At 46.2% G+C, this 13771-nt stretch overlaps 1 protein-coding gene and 1 non-coding gene across 6 annotated transcripts in view; one reads left to right on the forward strand and one right to left on the reverse strand.

Annotated features, from left to right (window-relative positions):
• The window catches only part of DHTKD1 (dehydrogenase E1 and transketolase domain containing 1), a 66004-nt gene that overhangs the window by 45847 nt on the left and 6386 nt on the right, over window positions 1-13771 (forward strand). For 2 of the 5 annotated variants that reach the window (XM_034929947.3, XM_034929944.3), the window contains 5 exons: window positions 766-930; window positions 5536-5618; window positions 6594-6763; window positions 10753-10838; window positions 11357-13769. In XM_034929947.3, coding sequence (XP_034785838.1) covers window positions 766-930; window positions 5536-5618; window positions 6594-6763; window positions 10753-10838; window positions 11357-11458 — 606 coding nt within the window. In that variant the 3' untranslated portion in view covers window positions 11459-13769. Of the gene's footprint in view, window positions 1-765; window positions 931-5535; window positions 5619-6593; window positions 6764-10752; window positions 10839-11356; window positions 13770-13771 lie in introns of those variants that run through there. The other 3 variants (XM_063607633.1, XM_034929945.3, XM_034929946.3) reach the window with 2 other exon arrangements.
• Window positions 4135-4236, reverse strand: LOC117974797 (U6 spliceosomal RNA). Its single transcript, XR_004664923.1, has one exon. It is a non-coding gene; the product is annotated as a U6 spliceosomal RNA (small nuclear RNA).

Raw genomic sequence — 13771 nt, forward strand, 5'->3', positions numbered from 1 at the left:
CTCTACAAAAATATTAAAATTAGTCACGTGTGGTAGCAGGCACCTGTAGTCCCAGCTACTTGGGAGGCTCTGGTGGGAGGATTGCTTTTGAGTCCAGAGTTTGGGGTTACAGTATGCTATGATCATGCCACTGAACTCCAGCCTGGGTGAGAGAACGAGACTCTGTAACAACAACAAAAATAATTGTCCAGATTTTGTCAACTCTCTTCCTTTCCTTTCACTGCCTTTGGGGTAGGGTTAGGAGTTATGCCTCAGCTTTCTGTCCCACCGGGATCTTCTGAGATTTAACTTCCTTGCCCTCAATTTTTCAACCTTTCTATTAGCTGCTTTTGATTTTTTGTCTTAAAGCACGCGTGCGCGCACACACACACACACACACACACACACACACAATCGTTTTGTTTATTACATTAGGAAAATGAGATTCTGATAGTGCTTCCTTCCCCTATCTTAACCCTGTAGTAATCAGAATATGTATTTTTTTTAAAAAAGTCCTTTCCAGATGATTTTTGCTATCAGCCATGTTTGGGAACAATTGTGTTAGATGACACAGAATTGGGCCAGTGGAGAAAGCCATCAGAGCTCTCCTTTGGTTAATACCGCACCGTTCATAAATTCACCTGCTGGTATTTTTCTGTAATGTTGGGCAATAGCTTTTCTGCTATAATCAAGAACACCTGTGTTTCCCTTTGGCCAGCCCATTGTCACTACGACTGAAATAGATGATCTGAACATTCTTCTCCTTTCTTGCCACTTCTCTCCCAGATGTGTGACAGTGCGGAAGAGGGGGTGGACGGAGACACTGTGAACATGTTTGTGGTTTACCCAACAACTCCTGCGCAGTATTTCCACCTGCTTAGGAGACAGATGGTCCGGAACTTCAGAAAACCACTCATTGTTGCTTCCCCTAAGATGTTACTCAGGCTCCCAGTAAGTAGAAGGTGGTGAATAAGCCTTCCTCCTTCTGTCATTTTTTGCACTCCATTTTTCTCTATTTTCCATATCTAATTATATTTAAATTACAGAAATACCTTTTTAGTTTCAACTGACTTTGCTACTTTCATTTTTTTTGTTGTTTTTTGAGACGCAGTCTCGCTCTGTCGCCCAGGCTGGAGTGCAATGGTGCAATCTCGGCCCGTTGCAACCTCTGACTCCTGGGTTTAAGCGATTCTCCCGCCTCAGCCTCCCAAGTAGCTGAGATTACAGGCATGTGCCACCACACCCAGCTAATTTTTGTATTTTTAATAGAGATGGGGTTTCGCCATCTTGGCCAGACTAGTCTCTAACTCTTGACCTCAGGTGATTCGCCCGCCTCGGCCTCCCAAAGTGCTGGGATTGCAGGCGTGAGCCACCACACCCAGCCTGCTTTCATTTTTTAAACAGCCTTTTAAGACTACCTGGAAAGATAGGTAGGTTTTCTGTCAATTGTAATGAAGGACAGGGATAGCAGATGTTATACTAGTGCCCTCCTGAGCAGAAATACTATTTAGAAAAGCTTTTAGGCTATTAGGCTGGGCATGGTGGCTCATGCCTATAATTCCAGGACTTTGGGAGGCCTAGGCAAGAGGATTGCTTGAGCCCAGGAGTTTGAGAGCAACCTGGGCAACATTGCAAGACCCCATCTCTGAAAAAAAAAATTGGCTGGTGTGGTGGCTCACACCTGTGCTGTCAGCTGCTCAGGAGGCTGAGATGGGAGCATCTTTTGAGCCCTGGAGTTCAAGGCTGCAGTGACGTATGACCATGCCACTACACTCCAGCCTGGGCAACACAGCAAGACCTTGTCTGAAGAAGAAAAGAAAAAGTTTTAAAGCCCATATGGTCTAAGCACTATTTTTTTTGATAGCAGCAATTTGGGAATTCAAAGTATTTTGTTGAAAATGAGTGGCATTATTTGTCATTCTTTTTTTTTTTTTTTTCTTTTTGAGATGGAGTCTTGTGCTGTTGCCCAGGCTAGAGTGCAGTGGCGTGAAATTTATCATTTTATCATTTAACACATACGTAGGTTTACCTATTTATCTGTTAAGTGTACATTGTTTTTCAAATCGCAAAAATATGCTAGTTTTCAAATAGAAATGTTCAAAATAATAAATACTACTAAGCATATATTTTTCCCATCTGCTATACTTTTTTCAGGTTCATATGAGTTTTAATTAGAATTAGTATTAAATTTTTTTTTTTTTTGAGACGGAGTCTCACTCTATCACCCAGGCTGGATTGCAGTGGTGCTGTCTCAGCTCACTGCAACCTCCAACTCCCGGGTTCAAGCGATTCTCCTGCCTCAGCCTCCTGAGTAGCTGGGATTATAGGCACTCGCCATCATACCTGGCTAATTTTGTATTTTTAGTAGAGATGGGGTTTCACTGTGTTGGACAGGTGGTCTCGAACTCCTGGCCTCATGTGATCCACCTGCCTTGGCCTCCCAAAGTGCTGGGATTACAGGCATGAGCCACCGTGCCCGGCCGGGAGTATTACAGTTTTTACATTTATTTGGATATGACTGCTGAGGTGAAATAAGACATTTAGAATTTGGCCATTCAAGAATATCTTGTGCTGCTCACAAAGGTTCGAGAGTGTATATTTGGAATTGAGGGGTACTGAAGAAAAGCTGCGAGTGATTTGCTTCCACCCCTTGGTTGGTTGGTTGGTTGGTTGGTTGGTTGGTTTTTTGAGACGGAGTCTCGCTCTGTCGCCCAGGCTGGAGTGCAGTGCTGCGATCTCGGCTCACTGCAAGCTCCGCCTCCCGGGTTCAGGCCATTCTCCTGCCTCAACCTCCTGAGTAGCTGGGACTACAGGCGCCTGCCACCACAACCTGCTAATTTTTTGTATTTTTAGTGGAGACAGGGTTTCACTGTGTTAGCCAGGATGGTCTCGATCTCCTGACCTCGTGATCCGCCCGCCTCGGCCTCCCAAAGTGCTGGGATTACAGGCATGAGCCACCGCTCCCGGCCTGTTTGTTTGTTTCTTGAGATGGAGTGTCGCTCTGTTGCCCAGGCTGGAGTGGAGAGCGCGATCTTGGCTCACTCACTGCAAACTCCGCCTCCCAGGCGCAAGCAATTCTCCAGCCTCAGCCTCCCCAGTAGCTGGGATTACAGGCTTGTACCACCATGCTCAGCTAATTTTTGTACTTTTAGTAGAGACAGAGTTTCATCATGTTGGCCAGGCTGGTCTCGAACTCCTGGCCTCAAGTGATCGGGCTGACTCGGCCTCCCAAAATGCTGGGATTATAGGTGTGAGCCACTATGCCTGGCCTCGTTGTTTTAAGCAGTTTTTAGCGTTCAGAGGGGAGTAGGGAGGTACTCATTCTCAGGGGCGATATTTTCATGGCCCTAAAATCAGTGCCTCCTTAAACTTTTTGCACTAGGTACCTTACTTGACTCACCCTAGCCTGGCCCTGGGAGTCAGTATCTAGTCAATAGCCAGGAAATGGATTTCAGTAGTCTTACCAATAGCAGCCATTCATTTTTAGTTCACTTATAGTGGTCTACCGGTTCTTTCTCACCCAGTGTTTCGCAAACAACCTTATATATTTCGAGGTGACCTCATAAGCCTGGAAGCATCACCGAACATTTAGGAAGAGTTAATGCAATGCCTTTAGCACCATTTTTCTGATGGGGCTCTTTTTTTTCTTTTTTTTGTTATTTTGAGAGTCTCGCTTTGTTGCCTAGGCTGGCATGCAGCGGCATAATCTTGGCTCACTGCAACCTTTGCCTACTGAGTTCAAGCAAGGCCTCAGCCTCCGACGTAGCTGGGACTATTAGGTGTGTGCCACCACACCCAGCAATTTTTTTTTTTTTTTTTTTTTTTGAGACAGAGTTTTGCTCTGTCACCCAGGCTGGAGTGCAGTGGCACAATATCAGCTCACTGCAACCTCCATTTCCTGGGTTCAAGCAATTCTCCTGCCTCAGCCTCCCAAGTAGCTGGGATTACAGGCATGCACCACCATGCCTGGCTCATTTTTGTATTTTTAATAGAGACGAGGTTTCACCATGTGGGCCAGGCTGGTCTCAAACTCCTGGCCTCAAGCAATATGGCTGCCTCGGCCTCCCAAAGTGCTGGGATTACAGGCATGAGCCACCACGTCCGGCCTGATTCTTAAAATTATGTCGTGGCACCAGGCAAAAGGTAATCTTTTTTTAAATTCATTTTTTAATTTTTATTGTCATCCTTGTGCAGGGGCCATGCTAATCTTCTCTGCAGTGTTCTAATTTTAGTATTATGTGCTGCCAAAATGAGCACAAAAGGCAATCTTTTTACTTTTTTTTTTTCTTGAGATGGAGTTTCCTGTTACCCAGGCTATAGTGCAATGGTGTGATCTCAGCCCACTGCAACCTCCGGCTCCCAGGTTCAAGCAATTCTTCTGTCTCACTCTCCCCAGTAGCTGGGATTACAGGCATGCACCACCACGCCCAGCTAACTTTTATAATTTTAGTAGAGACGGGGTTTCACCATGTTGGCCAGGCTGGTCTTGAACTCCTGATATCAGGCAATCTGTCCACCTCTGCCTCCCAAAGTGCTGGGATTATAGGCATGAGCCACCGCGCCCAGTCTTTTTCTTTTCTTTTTTTTTTTTTTTTTGAGACAAGGTCCAGCTCTGTCACCCAGGCTGGAGTGCAGTGGCATGATCATGGCTCATTGCAACTTCTGCCTCCCAAGCTCAAACTTCTAGCCTCCCACCTCATCCTCCTGAGTAGCTGGGACTACAGGCATGCGCTACCACACCTGGCCAATTTTTGTATTTTTTTGTAGAGATGGGGTTTCACCATCTTGCCTAGGCTGGTCTCAAACTTGTGAGTTCAAGCAATCCACCTGCTTCAGCCTCCCAAAGTTCTAGGATCACAGGCTGGAGCCACTGCAACTGGCCAGTTTTGGTTTGTTTTGTTTTGGATGAGGTCTTGCTCTGTTGGCCAGGCTGGAGTGCAATGGTGCGATTTCAGCTCACTGCACCCTCTGCCTTCTGGGTTCAAGCAATTCTCCCGCCTCAGCCTCCTGAGTAGCTGGGATTACAGACACCCGCCATCATGCCCAGCTAATTTTTGTATTTTTATATTTTTGTAGAGATGGGATTTCACCATGTTGGCCAGGCTGGTCTCAAACTCCTGACCTCAGGTGATCCGCCCACCTTGGCCTCCCAAAGTGCTAGGATTACAGGCATGAGCCACGGCACCTTTTTTTTTTTTTTTTTTTTTTTTTTAATAGAGGCAGGGCACCAGTGGGGATGGTGGAGTAGGGGGTGCAAAGGGAGTCTCGCTATGTTGCCCAGGCGGGTCTTGAACTGGCCTCCAGCGATCCTCCTGCCTTGGCCTCCCAAAGTGTTAAGATTCCAAAAGGCTATCTTATGTAACCTCAGAAACATAGTTTTACCCTGAAGTATACAGAACTGATATTTTTTGGCAAGGCATTGCGTCTGTTAGGACATGGGTCTCCTTGCAGTGCTAGGCTAGAACTTTGGTGCTCGTGTTTGATAGCGACCCTTGTAAGTGACAGCATCACCTCTTTCTGTTGCTTGCTGGATGTGTGGCCTCTTCTCCCTCGTAGGCAGCCGTGTCAACTCTTCAAGAAATGGCACCAGGAACAACATTTAACCCGGTCATTGGTGATTCATCTGTGGATCCAAAAAAGTAAGATATGTATCTCTGTTTTCATATTCTGTGGCAGAATTTTAATTAATGGGAAAAGTAGTTCACATTAAGAGATCACAGGTGATGCAGATCTCCCCTCTCCTATTTTTATTTATTTATTTATTTATTTTTGACACTGAGTCTGGCTCTATTGCCCAGGCTGGAGGGCAGTGGTGCAATCTCAGCTCTATGCAACCTCCGCCTCCCGGATTCAAGTGATTCTTGTGCTTCAGCCTCCCAAGTAGCTGGGATTACAGGTGCCCGCCACCACACCCTGCTAATTTTTTTATTTTTAATAGAGATGGGGTTTCACCATGTTGGCCAGGCTGGTCTCGAACTCCTGACCTCAGGTTATCCACCCACCTCAGCCTCTGAAAGTGCTGGGATTGCAGGCGTGAGCCACCATGCCTGGCCTCCTCTATCCTAAGTCCTTTAAGTCAGTGGAGTATGAGTTAAGTGTGGGTGGGAAAGTGGACTTTGTAGGCGCATGTTGCTGAAGAAGGATCCCCAGGAATAGCCTGTGACTGAACTCGGCTGCAGAGACCCCCACAACCTTGTTCATGAGGACTGTAAATCTGCACTGTCTCCCGTTTCTTCTGACATAATTCTCTTTTTTTTTTTTTTTTTGAGGTTGAGTCTTGCTCTGTCGCCCAGGCTGGAGTGCAGTGGCACGATCTTGGCTCACTGCAAGCTCCGCCTCCCGGGTTCACGCCATTCTCCTGCCTTAGCCTCCCGAGTAGCTGGGACTACAGGTGCCTGCCAGTACGCCCGGCTAATTTTTTGTATTTTTAGTAGAGACGGGGTTTCACCGTGTTAGCTAGGATGGTCTCGATCTCCTGACCTCGTGATCTGCCCGCCTTGGCCTCCCAAAGTGCTGGGATTACAGGCGTGAGCTACCGCACCTGGCCTCTTCTGACGTAATTCTTACTTTAAAAAATTTCTCCCCCACCCTATTGTTCCTTTTCTGTCCAACAGGGTTAAGACCCTTGTGTTCTGCTCCGGCAAACATTTCTACTCCCTGGTGAAACAAAGAGAATCTCTGGGGGCCAAGACGCATGACTTTGCCATCATCCGAGTAGAGGAACTCTGCCCCTTCCCGTTGGATTCTTTACAGCAAGAGATGAGCAAATACAAACATGTTAAAGGTAAGAGGTTGTTCTCATTTGGGTTTTGATGTTCAGTTACCTGAAACCCATTTCAGCTCTTTTAAATGAAAAGACGTGGTGGGGGTTATTAGAAAATTGAATCTTGGGCCGGGCGCGGTGGCTCACACCTGTAATCCCGGCACTTTGGGAGGCTGAGGTGGGTGGATCACAAGGTCAGGAGATTGAGACCATCCTGGCTAACACAGTGAACCCCCGTCTCTACTAAAAATAAAAAAAATTAGCCGGGCGTGGTGGTGGGCGCCTGCAGTCCCAGCTACTGGGGAGGCTTAAGCAGGAGAATGGTGTGAAACTGGGAGGTGGAGTTTGCAGTGAGCCGAGACCGCACCAATGCACTCCAGCCTGGGTGACAGAGTGAGACTCTGTCTCGAAAAAAAAAAAAAAAAGAAGAAGAAAGTTGAATCTCAGCCGGGTGCAGTGGCTCACACCTGTAATCCTATCACTTTGGCAGGCCAAGGCAGGCAGATCACTTGAGGTCAGGAGTTTGGGACCAGCCTGGCCAACATGGCAAAACCCCATTTCTACTAAAAATATAAAAATTAGCTGGGCATGGTGGTGCACGCCTGTAGTCCTGGCTACTTAGGTGGCTGAGGCAGGGGGATCACTTGAGCCTGGGAGGCTGAGGCTTCAGCAAGCCCAGATTGTGCCACCGCACTCCAGCCTGGGCTACAGAGTGAGACCCTGTCTCTAAAAAACAAAAAAAAGGCCCGGCACGGTGGCTCACACCTGTGATCCCAGCACTTTGGGAGGCCAAGGTGGGCAGATCACTTGAGGTCAGGAGTTCAAGACCAGTCTGGCCCACATGGAAAAGCCCTGTCTCTACTAAAAATACATAAAATAGCCAGGCTTGGTGGCGGGCGGGTGCCTGTAATCCTAGCTACTCCAGAGGCTGAGGTAGGAAAGTCACTTGAACCCAGGAGGCGGAGCATGCAGTGAGCCCAGATTGTGCCGCTGCACTCCAGCCTGGGCGACAGAGTGAGACTCCATTTCAAAAAAACAAAACAAACCCAAAGAAAACAAATAATCCAATTTTTCAAAATGTGCAAAAGCTTTGAGTAGGCACTTCTCCAAAGAACTGGATGGCAAATAAGCCCTTGAAAAAATGCTCAATATTATTCATGTTAAAAGAAATGAAAATTAATCCAGAATGAGCTATGGCCACACACCTATTAGAATGGTTAAAACTAAAACAAAACAAAACAACAGACTCACGGTATGAGTGTTGATGAGGAGGGAGCAGAGCCACTGGAACCCTCACTCGCTGCTGGTGGATGCAAACTGGTGCAGCCACCTTGGAAAAAAGTAAGTTTCTTATAAAGTTAAATACCGAGTTACCATATTCCCCTAGCAGTCTCACTCATAGGTATTTACTCAAGAGAAATGAAAACACATTCACAGCCCAGGCATGGTGGCTCATGTTCGTAGTCCCAGCACTTTGGGAGCTCGAGGCAGAAGGATCACTTGAGGCCAGGAGTTGGAGACTAGCCTGAGCAATACAGCAAGACCCTGTCTCTACAAAAAATAAAAGAAATTAGCCAGGCGTGATAGCACATGCCTGTAGTTTTCGCCTACTCGAGAGGTTGAGGTGGGAAGATTGCTTGAGCCCAGCAGTTCAAGGCTGCAGTAAGCCGTGATCGTACCACTGCATTTCCAGCCTTGGTGACAGAGTGAGACCCACTCTCTCAAAAAATTTTATTTAATTACAAAAGAGAAAATAGCCCAGGCACAGTGGCTCATGCCTGTGCCAGCACTTTGGGAGGCCGAGGCGGGTGGATCACTTGAGCTCAGGAGTTCAAGACCAGCCTGGGCAACATGGCAAAACCCCTTTTCTAAAAAACAAATAGAAAAATTAGCCAGGTGTGCTGGCATGTGCCTGTAGTCCCAGCTATTTCGGAGGCTGAGGTGGGAGGATCACGTGAGCCCGGGAAGTTGAGGCTGCAGTGAGCTGTGATTATGCCACTGCACTCCAGACTGGTTGATAAAATGAGACCCTGTCGCAAAAAATAATAATAAACAGGTTTACGGAAAAATCTGTGGGCAAGTGTTTATAGCAGCTTTATTCCTAATTGCCCCAAACTGGAAACAACCAAAATGCCCTTCAACCAGTGAATGAATAAACAGTTAGTGGCACATCCATATAATGTGCTACTCAGCAACGGAAAGGAGTGAACCATTGCCGTGCATAGCAACGTGAATCAATCACAAATGCTTATTACAGTTCCAGGAGCCCCAAGACTGCATAATTTCATTTATATGACATTATGGAAAAGAAAAAAACTGTAGCGATAGAGAAAAGATCCGTGATTTTCAGTGGTGGGGGTGGGAGCTGGAGTCGACTACAAAAGGTCAGGATGAGGAAATGCTGGGGGTTGATAGAACTGTTCTGTATCGTGTTTGAGGTGGTGGATACATGACTGTATTTGCCAGGAAAAAAAGAGACAAGCAACACTATGCCATATTGGAAAAGCATATATTTAATTGAATTTGAATATATAGAGAAAAGTCTCTCTAAACGTATCTCTAGATATTCCCCTTCCTGTTTTGGTGTACGGATGCTCCTCAACTTACGAGGGGGCTATATCCCAATAAATGCATCGTCAGTTGAAAATACCGTTAAGTTGAAAATGCAGGCCATGCGCAGTGGCTCACGCCTGTAATCCCAGCACTTTGGGAGGCTGAGGTGGGTGGATCACCTGAGGTCGGGAGTTTGAGACCAGGGTCACCAACATGGCAAAACCCCGTCTCTACTAAAAATACAAAAATTAGCCAGGTGTGGTGGCACATACCTGTAGTCCCAGCTCCTTGGGAGCCTGAGGCAGAAGAATTGCTTGAATCTGGGAGACGGAGGTTGCAGTGAGCCGAGATTGTGCCACTGCACTCCAGCCTGGGCACAAGACTGTGTCAAAAAAAAAACACAAAAACATGAAAATTTGGTACAGGCGGGGCGCGGTGGCTCACGCCTGTAATCCCAGCACTTTGGGAGGCCGAGGCGGGCGGATCACGAGGTCAGGAGATCAAGACCATCCTGGCTAACACAGTGAAACCCCGTCTCTACTGAAAATACAAAAAAATTAGCCGGGCGTGGTGGCGGGCGCCTGTAGTCCCAGCTACTCGGGAGGCTGAGGCAGGAGAATGGCGTGAACCTGGGAGGCGGAGCTTGCAGTGAGCAGAGATTGCGCTACTGCACTCCAGCCTGGACGACAGAGCGAGACTCCGTCTCAAAAAAAAAAAAAAGAAAAGAAAATTTGGTACATATACACCAGGGAATACTATGCAGCCATAAAAAGGAATGAGATCATGTCTTTTGCAAGGACAGGGATGGAGTTGGAGTCCATTATCCTCAGCAAACTAACGCAGGATCAAAAAACCAAATACCGCATGTTCTCACTTATAAGTGGGAACTGAATGATGAGAACACGTGGACACAAGGACGGGAACGACACACAGTGGGGCCTGTCCGAGGGTCACGGGGGAGGAGGGAGAGCATCAGGCAGAATAGCTAATGGATGCTGGGTTAATACCTAGGTGATGGATGATCTGAGGAGCAAACCTCCGTGGCACACATTTACCTGCATAACAAACCTGCACATCCTGCATGTGTACCCCAGAACTTAAAAAAGAAAAAAGAAAATGCATTGAATACACCTAAACTACAAAACACAGCTTAGCCTAGCCTGCCTTAAACATGCTCAGAACACTCACATTAGCTTATCGTTGGGCACAATCATTTAACACAAAATCTATTACATTTCATAATGAAGTGTTGAATATCTCAGATAATTTATCGAATACTGTACCAAAAGTGAAAAACAGAACTGTTGTATGGGTACTTGAAGTACAGTTTCTAGTGAATGTGAATCCCTTTCACACCATCGTAAAATTGAAAACTCCATCGTAGGTGGGATCATAGTAAATTGGGGACCGTCTGCATGTGTCTACTTGAGGTGCTGAAAGAATTTCTTCTCTCATAGATCATATTTGGAGTCAGGAGGAACCTCAGAACATGGGTCCGTGGTCATTTGTTTCTCCAAGGTTTGAAAAGCAGCTGGCCTGCAAGGTAATCACACGTTTTCTCTGGTAGTGTTTTGTGTGCATGTTGTTTTTCTTTTCTTTCTTTTTTTTTTTTTTTTTTTTTTTTTTGAGACAGAGTCTCACTCTGTTGCCCAGGCTGAAGTGCAGTGGCGCAATCTCAGCTCACTGCAAGCTCCGCCCCCCGGGTTCACGCCATTCTCCTGCCTCAGTCTCCCAAGTAGTTGGGACTCCAGGCGCCTGCCACCACGGCCGGCTAATTTTTTTTTGTATTTTTAGTAGAGACGGGGTTTCACCATGTTAGCCAGGATGGTCTCAATCTCCTGACCTCGTGATCCGCCCACCTCGGCCTCCCAAAGCGCTGGGATTACAGGCATTGAGGCACGGAGCCCTGTCCCTCTAATCTCTTCTGTGTAACTCATTATTTGAAAGAGGTGATTTATGGTTAAACAAGCTAAGAGAAATACATGCACTGTCTTGTTGGAACTAAGCAGAGCTCTGATCTAGTCAAAATGTCATTATATTTCTTCTCTGCTGCACTTATAGCTCCGTCTGGTGGGCCGGCCCCCTTTGCCAGTACCCGCTGTAGGAATTGGCACAGTTCACTTGCACCAGCATGAAGATATCCTCGCCAAGACCTTCGCTTGAGGATGACTTTTGAAGAAACACTATTTCTCTTTAAGAAAATGGCCATTAAGGCCGGGTGGGGTGGCACATGCCTGTAATCCCAGCACTTTGGGAGGCCAAGGCTGGTGGATCACCTGAGGTCAGGAGTTCGAGACCAGCCTGGCCAACACGGTGAAACCCCGTCTCTACTAAAAATACAAAAAATGCCGGGTGTGGTGGTGGGCACCTGTGATCCCAGCTTCCTGGGAGGCTGAGGCAAGAGAATCACTTGAATCTGGGAGGCGGAGGTTGCAGTGAGCCAGGATCACACCATTGCTGTCCAGCCTGGGTGACAGAGCAAGACTGCGTTTCAAAAAAAAAAAAGCCATTAAAAGAGGCCTCCTTCCTCCACTCTCTCAACCCCTCTGTTGGGTAACATGGAAAGACTGTATTCCTCTAAGACGTTGGGATTGATATACATGATTTAATAACCACGGGGAACTGGTTATGAATATGTGAATGCAACCAGCAAATTTATCCTTGAAGGTGTGATGGTAGAAATAGGAAAACAACAAAAGAAAAACAATAACAAAAAAAGAAAGTGTGATGGCTGGGTGCAGTGGCTCACGCCTGTAATCCCAGCACTTTGGGAGGCTTAGGCGGCTGGATCACCTGAGATCAGGAGTTCAAGACCAGCCTGGTCAACGTGGTGAAACCCCGTTTCTATTAAAAATATGAAAATTAGTTGGGTGTGGTGGCATGCGCTTGTAGCCTCAGCTACTCCGGAGGCTGAGGCAGGAGAATTGCTTGAACCTGGGAGGCAGAGGTTGCAGTGAGCCGAAATGGCGCCACTGTACTCCAACCTGGGCGACAGAGCAAGACTCCATCTCAGAAATTAAAAGGAAAGTATGATAGTGTTATGGATTTTAGCTCTGAGTGAGCTGGAAAACTAGGTCATTATCTAGATGATTTCAGACTTGACCCTAATTGACCATATATGACCAGGAAACACTTCTGAGTTTACAGCTCCGTGGCGATGACCTCAACACTGCCTCTTGATTTGTTTGATGCATGTCACTTTCATCAATTTTCCCCCTCCTTTTTGAAAGTCCTGTGGCAGTACTAATATTTTCATTTTATGTAATCTCTGGTGCTGCTTTCCAGTCACCGTATGAAGTGTCTCCCCAACACTAGCAAATCTAGGTCCTACTAAATACAAATCTCTGGGTGGATGATCTTCTAGTATTGTATTTTTAAATTAAGGAGTTTTAGTTATAATGAAATTGATTTGTAGTCTGTTTTGCCGTAAACTTGTTTTTCTTTGAATTGTTCTTATAGTGATATCTTACTATTTTTAACTGTCTGGGGTTTCTGATATGGGGATTTCAGCCCCTGGTTAATCAGTCTTGTCCCTACAAGTCCCTCATGCAGTATGTTTATTTGTGATGTTTAAAGAACATTTCTTGGCTGGGCGCTGCGGCTTGCGCCTGTAATCTCAGCACTTTGGGAGGCTGAGGTGGGTGGATCACCTGAGGTTGGGAGTTCGAGACCAGCCTGACAAAACATAGTGAAACCCCGTCTCTACTAAAAATACAAAAATTAGCTGGGCGTGGTGGTGGGTGTCTGTAATCCCAGCTACTCGGGAGGCTAAGGCAGGAGAATCGCTTGAACCCGGGAGGTGGAGGTTGCAGTGGGCTGAGATCCTGCCACTGCTCTCCAGTCTGGGTGACAGAGCAAGACTCCATCTCAAAAAATAAATAAATAGAAAGAGAGAGAGAGGAAAAAAAAAGAAAAGAACACTTCTTTATTTGAGGGACTTTCCCAACACCAGGTGCTTGGGGATTTCTTAGAGATCACCAACCGACTCCCTCACTGTGAAATTAAACCAAGTACTGGAAACGTAACTAAACAGCGAACCATGTAGCTTCACCTGACTCAGTGCTGGGGGCCTCTACCATCTACTGTGCTTGTGTCATGATGCTTTTTCTCTGAAGTGGTGTGGGAAGTACCAGGGGACTGGCAGAAGCCCAGGCCCTCTCTACTTTTACCAGCAACTGATCATGTCTTTCAGAATCCATGTACATATAGGCTGTTCTAGCCACAGTGGTAGATTTATGATTCACATCCGAAAGTGTGCCTTAGTTATCAATTTAACATTTCTCTAGTATTCATATCCCTTTTCTTACCATATACCTCAGTGTATCCTTCCTGTGTCAAGCCTTATAAATCATGTAATTTAGTGCCACTCATGTAAATCAGTAAAATCATAAAGGTCTATTTAATGAAAACGATTTACCAATGTTGTTTTTTTTTTAACAAGAAAAAAAATAAAAGCACATTGTCATTTTTTTTCCT

This window comes from Pan paniscus, chromosome 8 (genome assembly GCF_029289425.2).
Source record: "Pan paniscus chromosome 8, NHGRI_mPanPan1-v2.0_pri, whole genome shotgun sequence".
In the NCBI taxonomy this organism is placed as follows: Eukaryota; Metazoa; Chordata; class Mammalia; order Primates; family Hominidae; genus Pan; species Pan paniscus.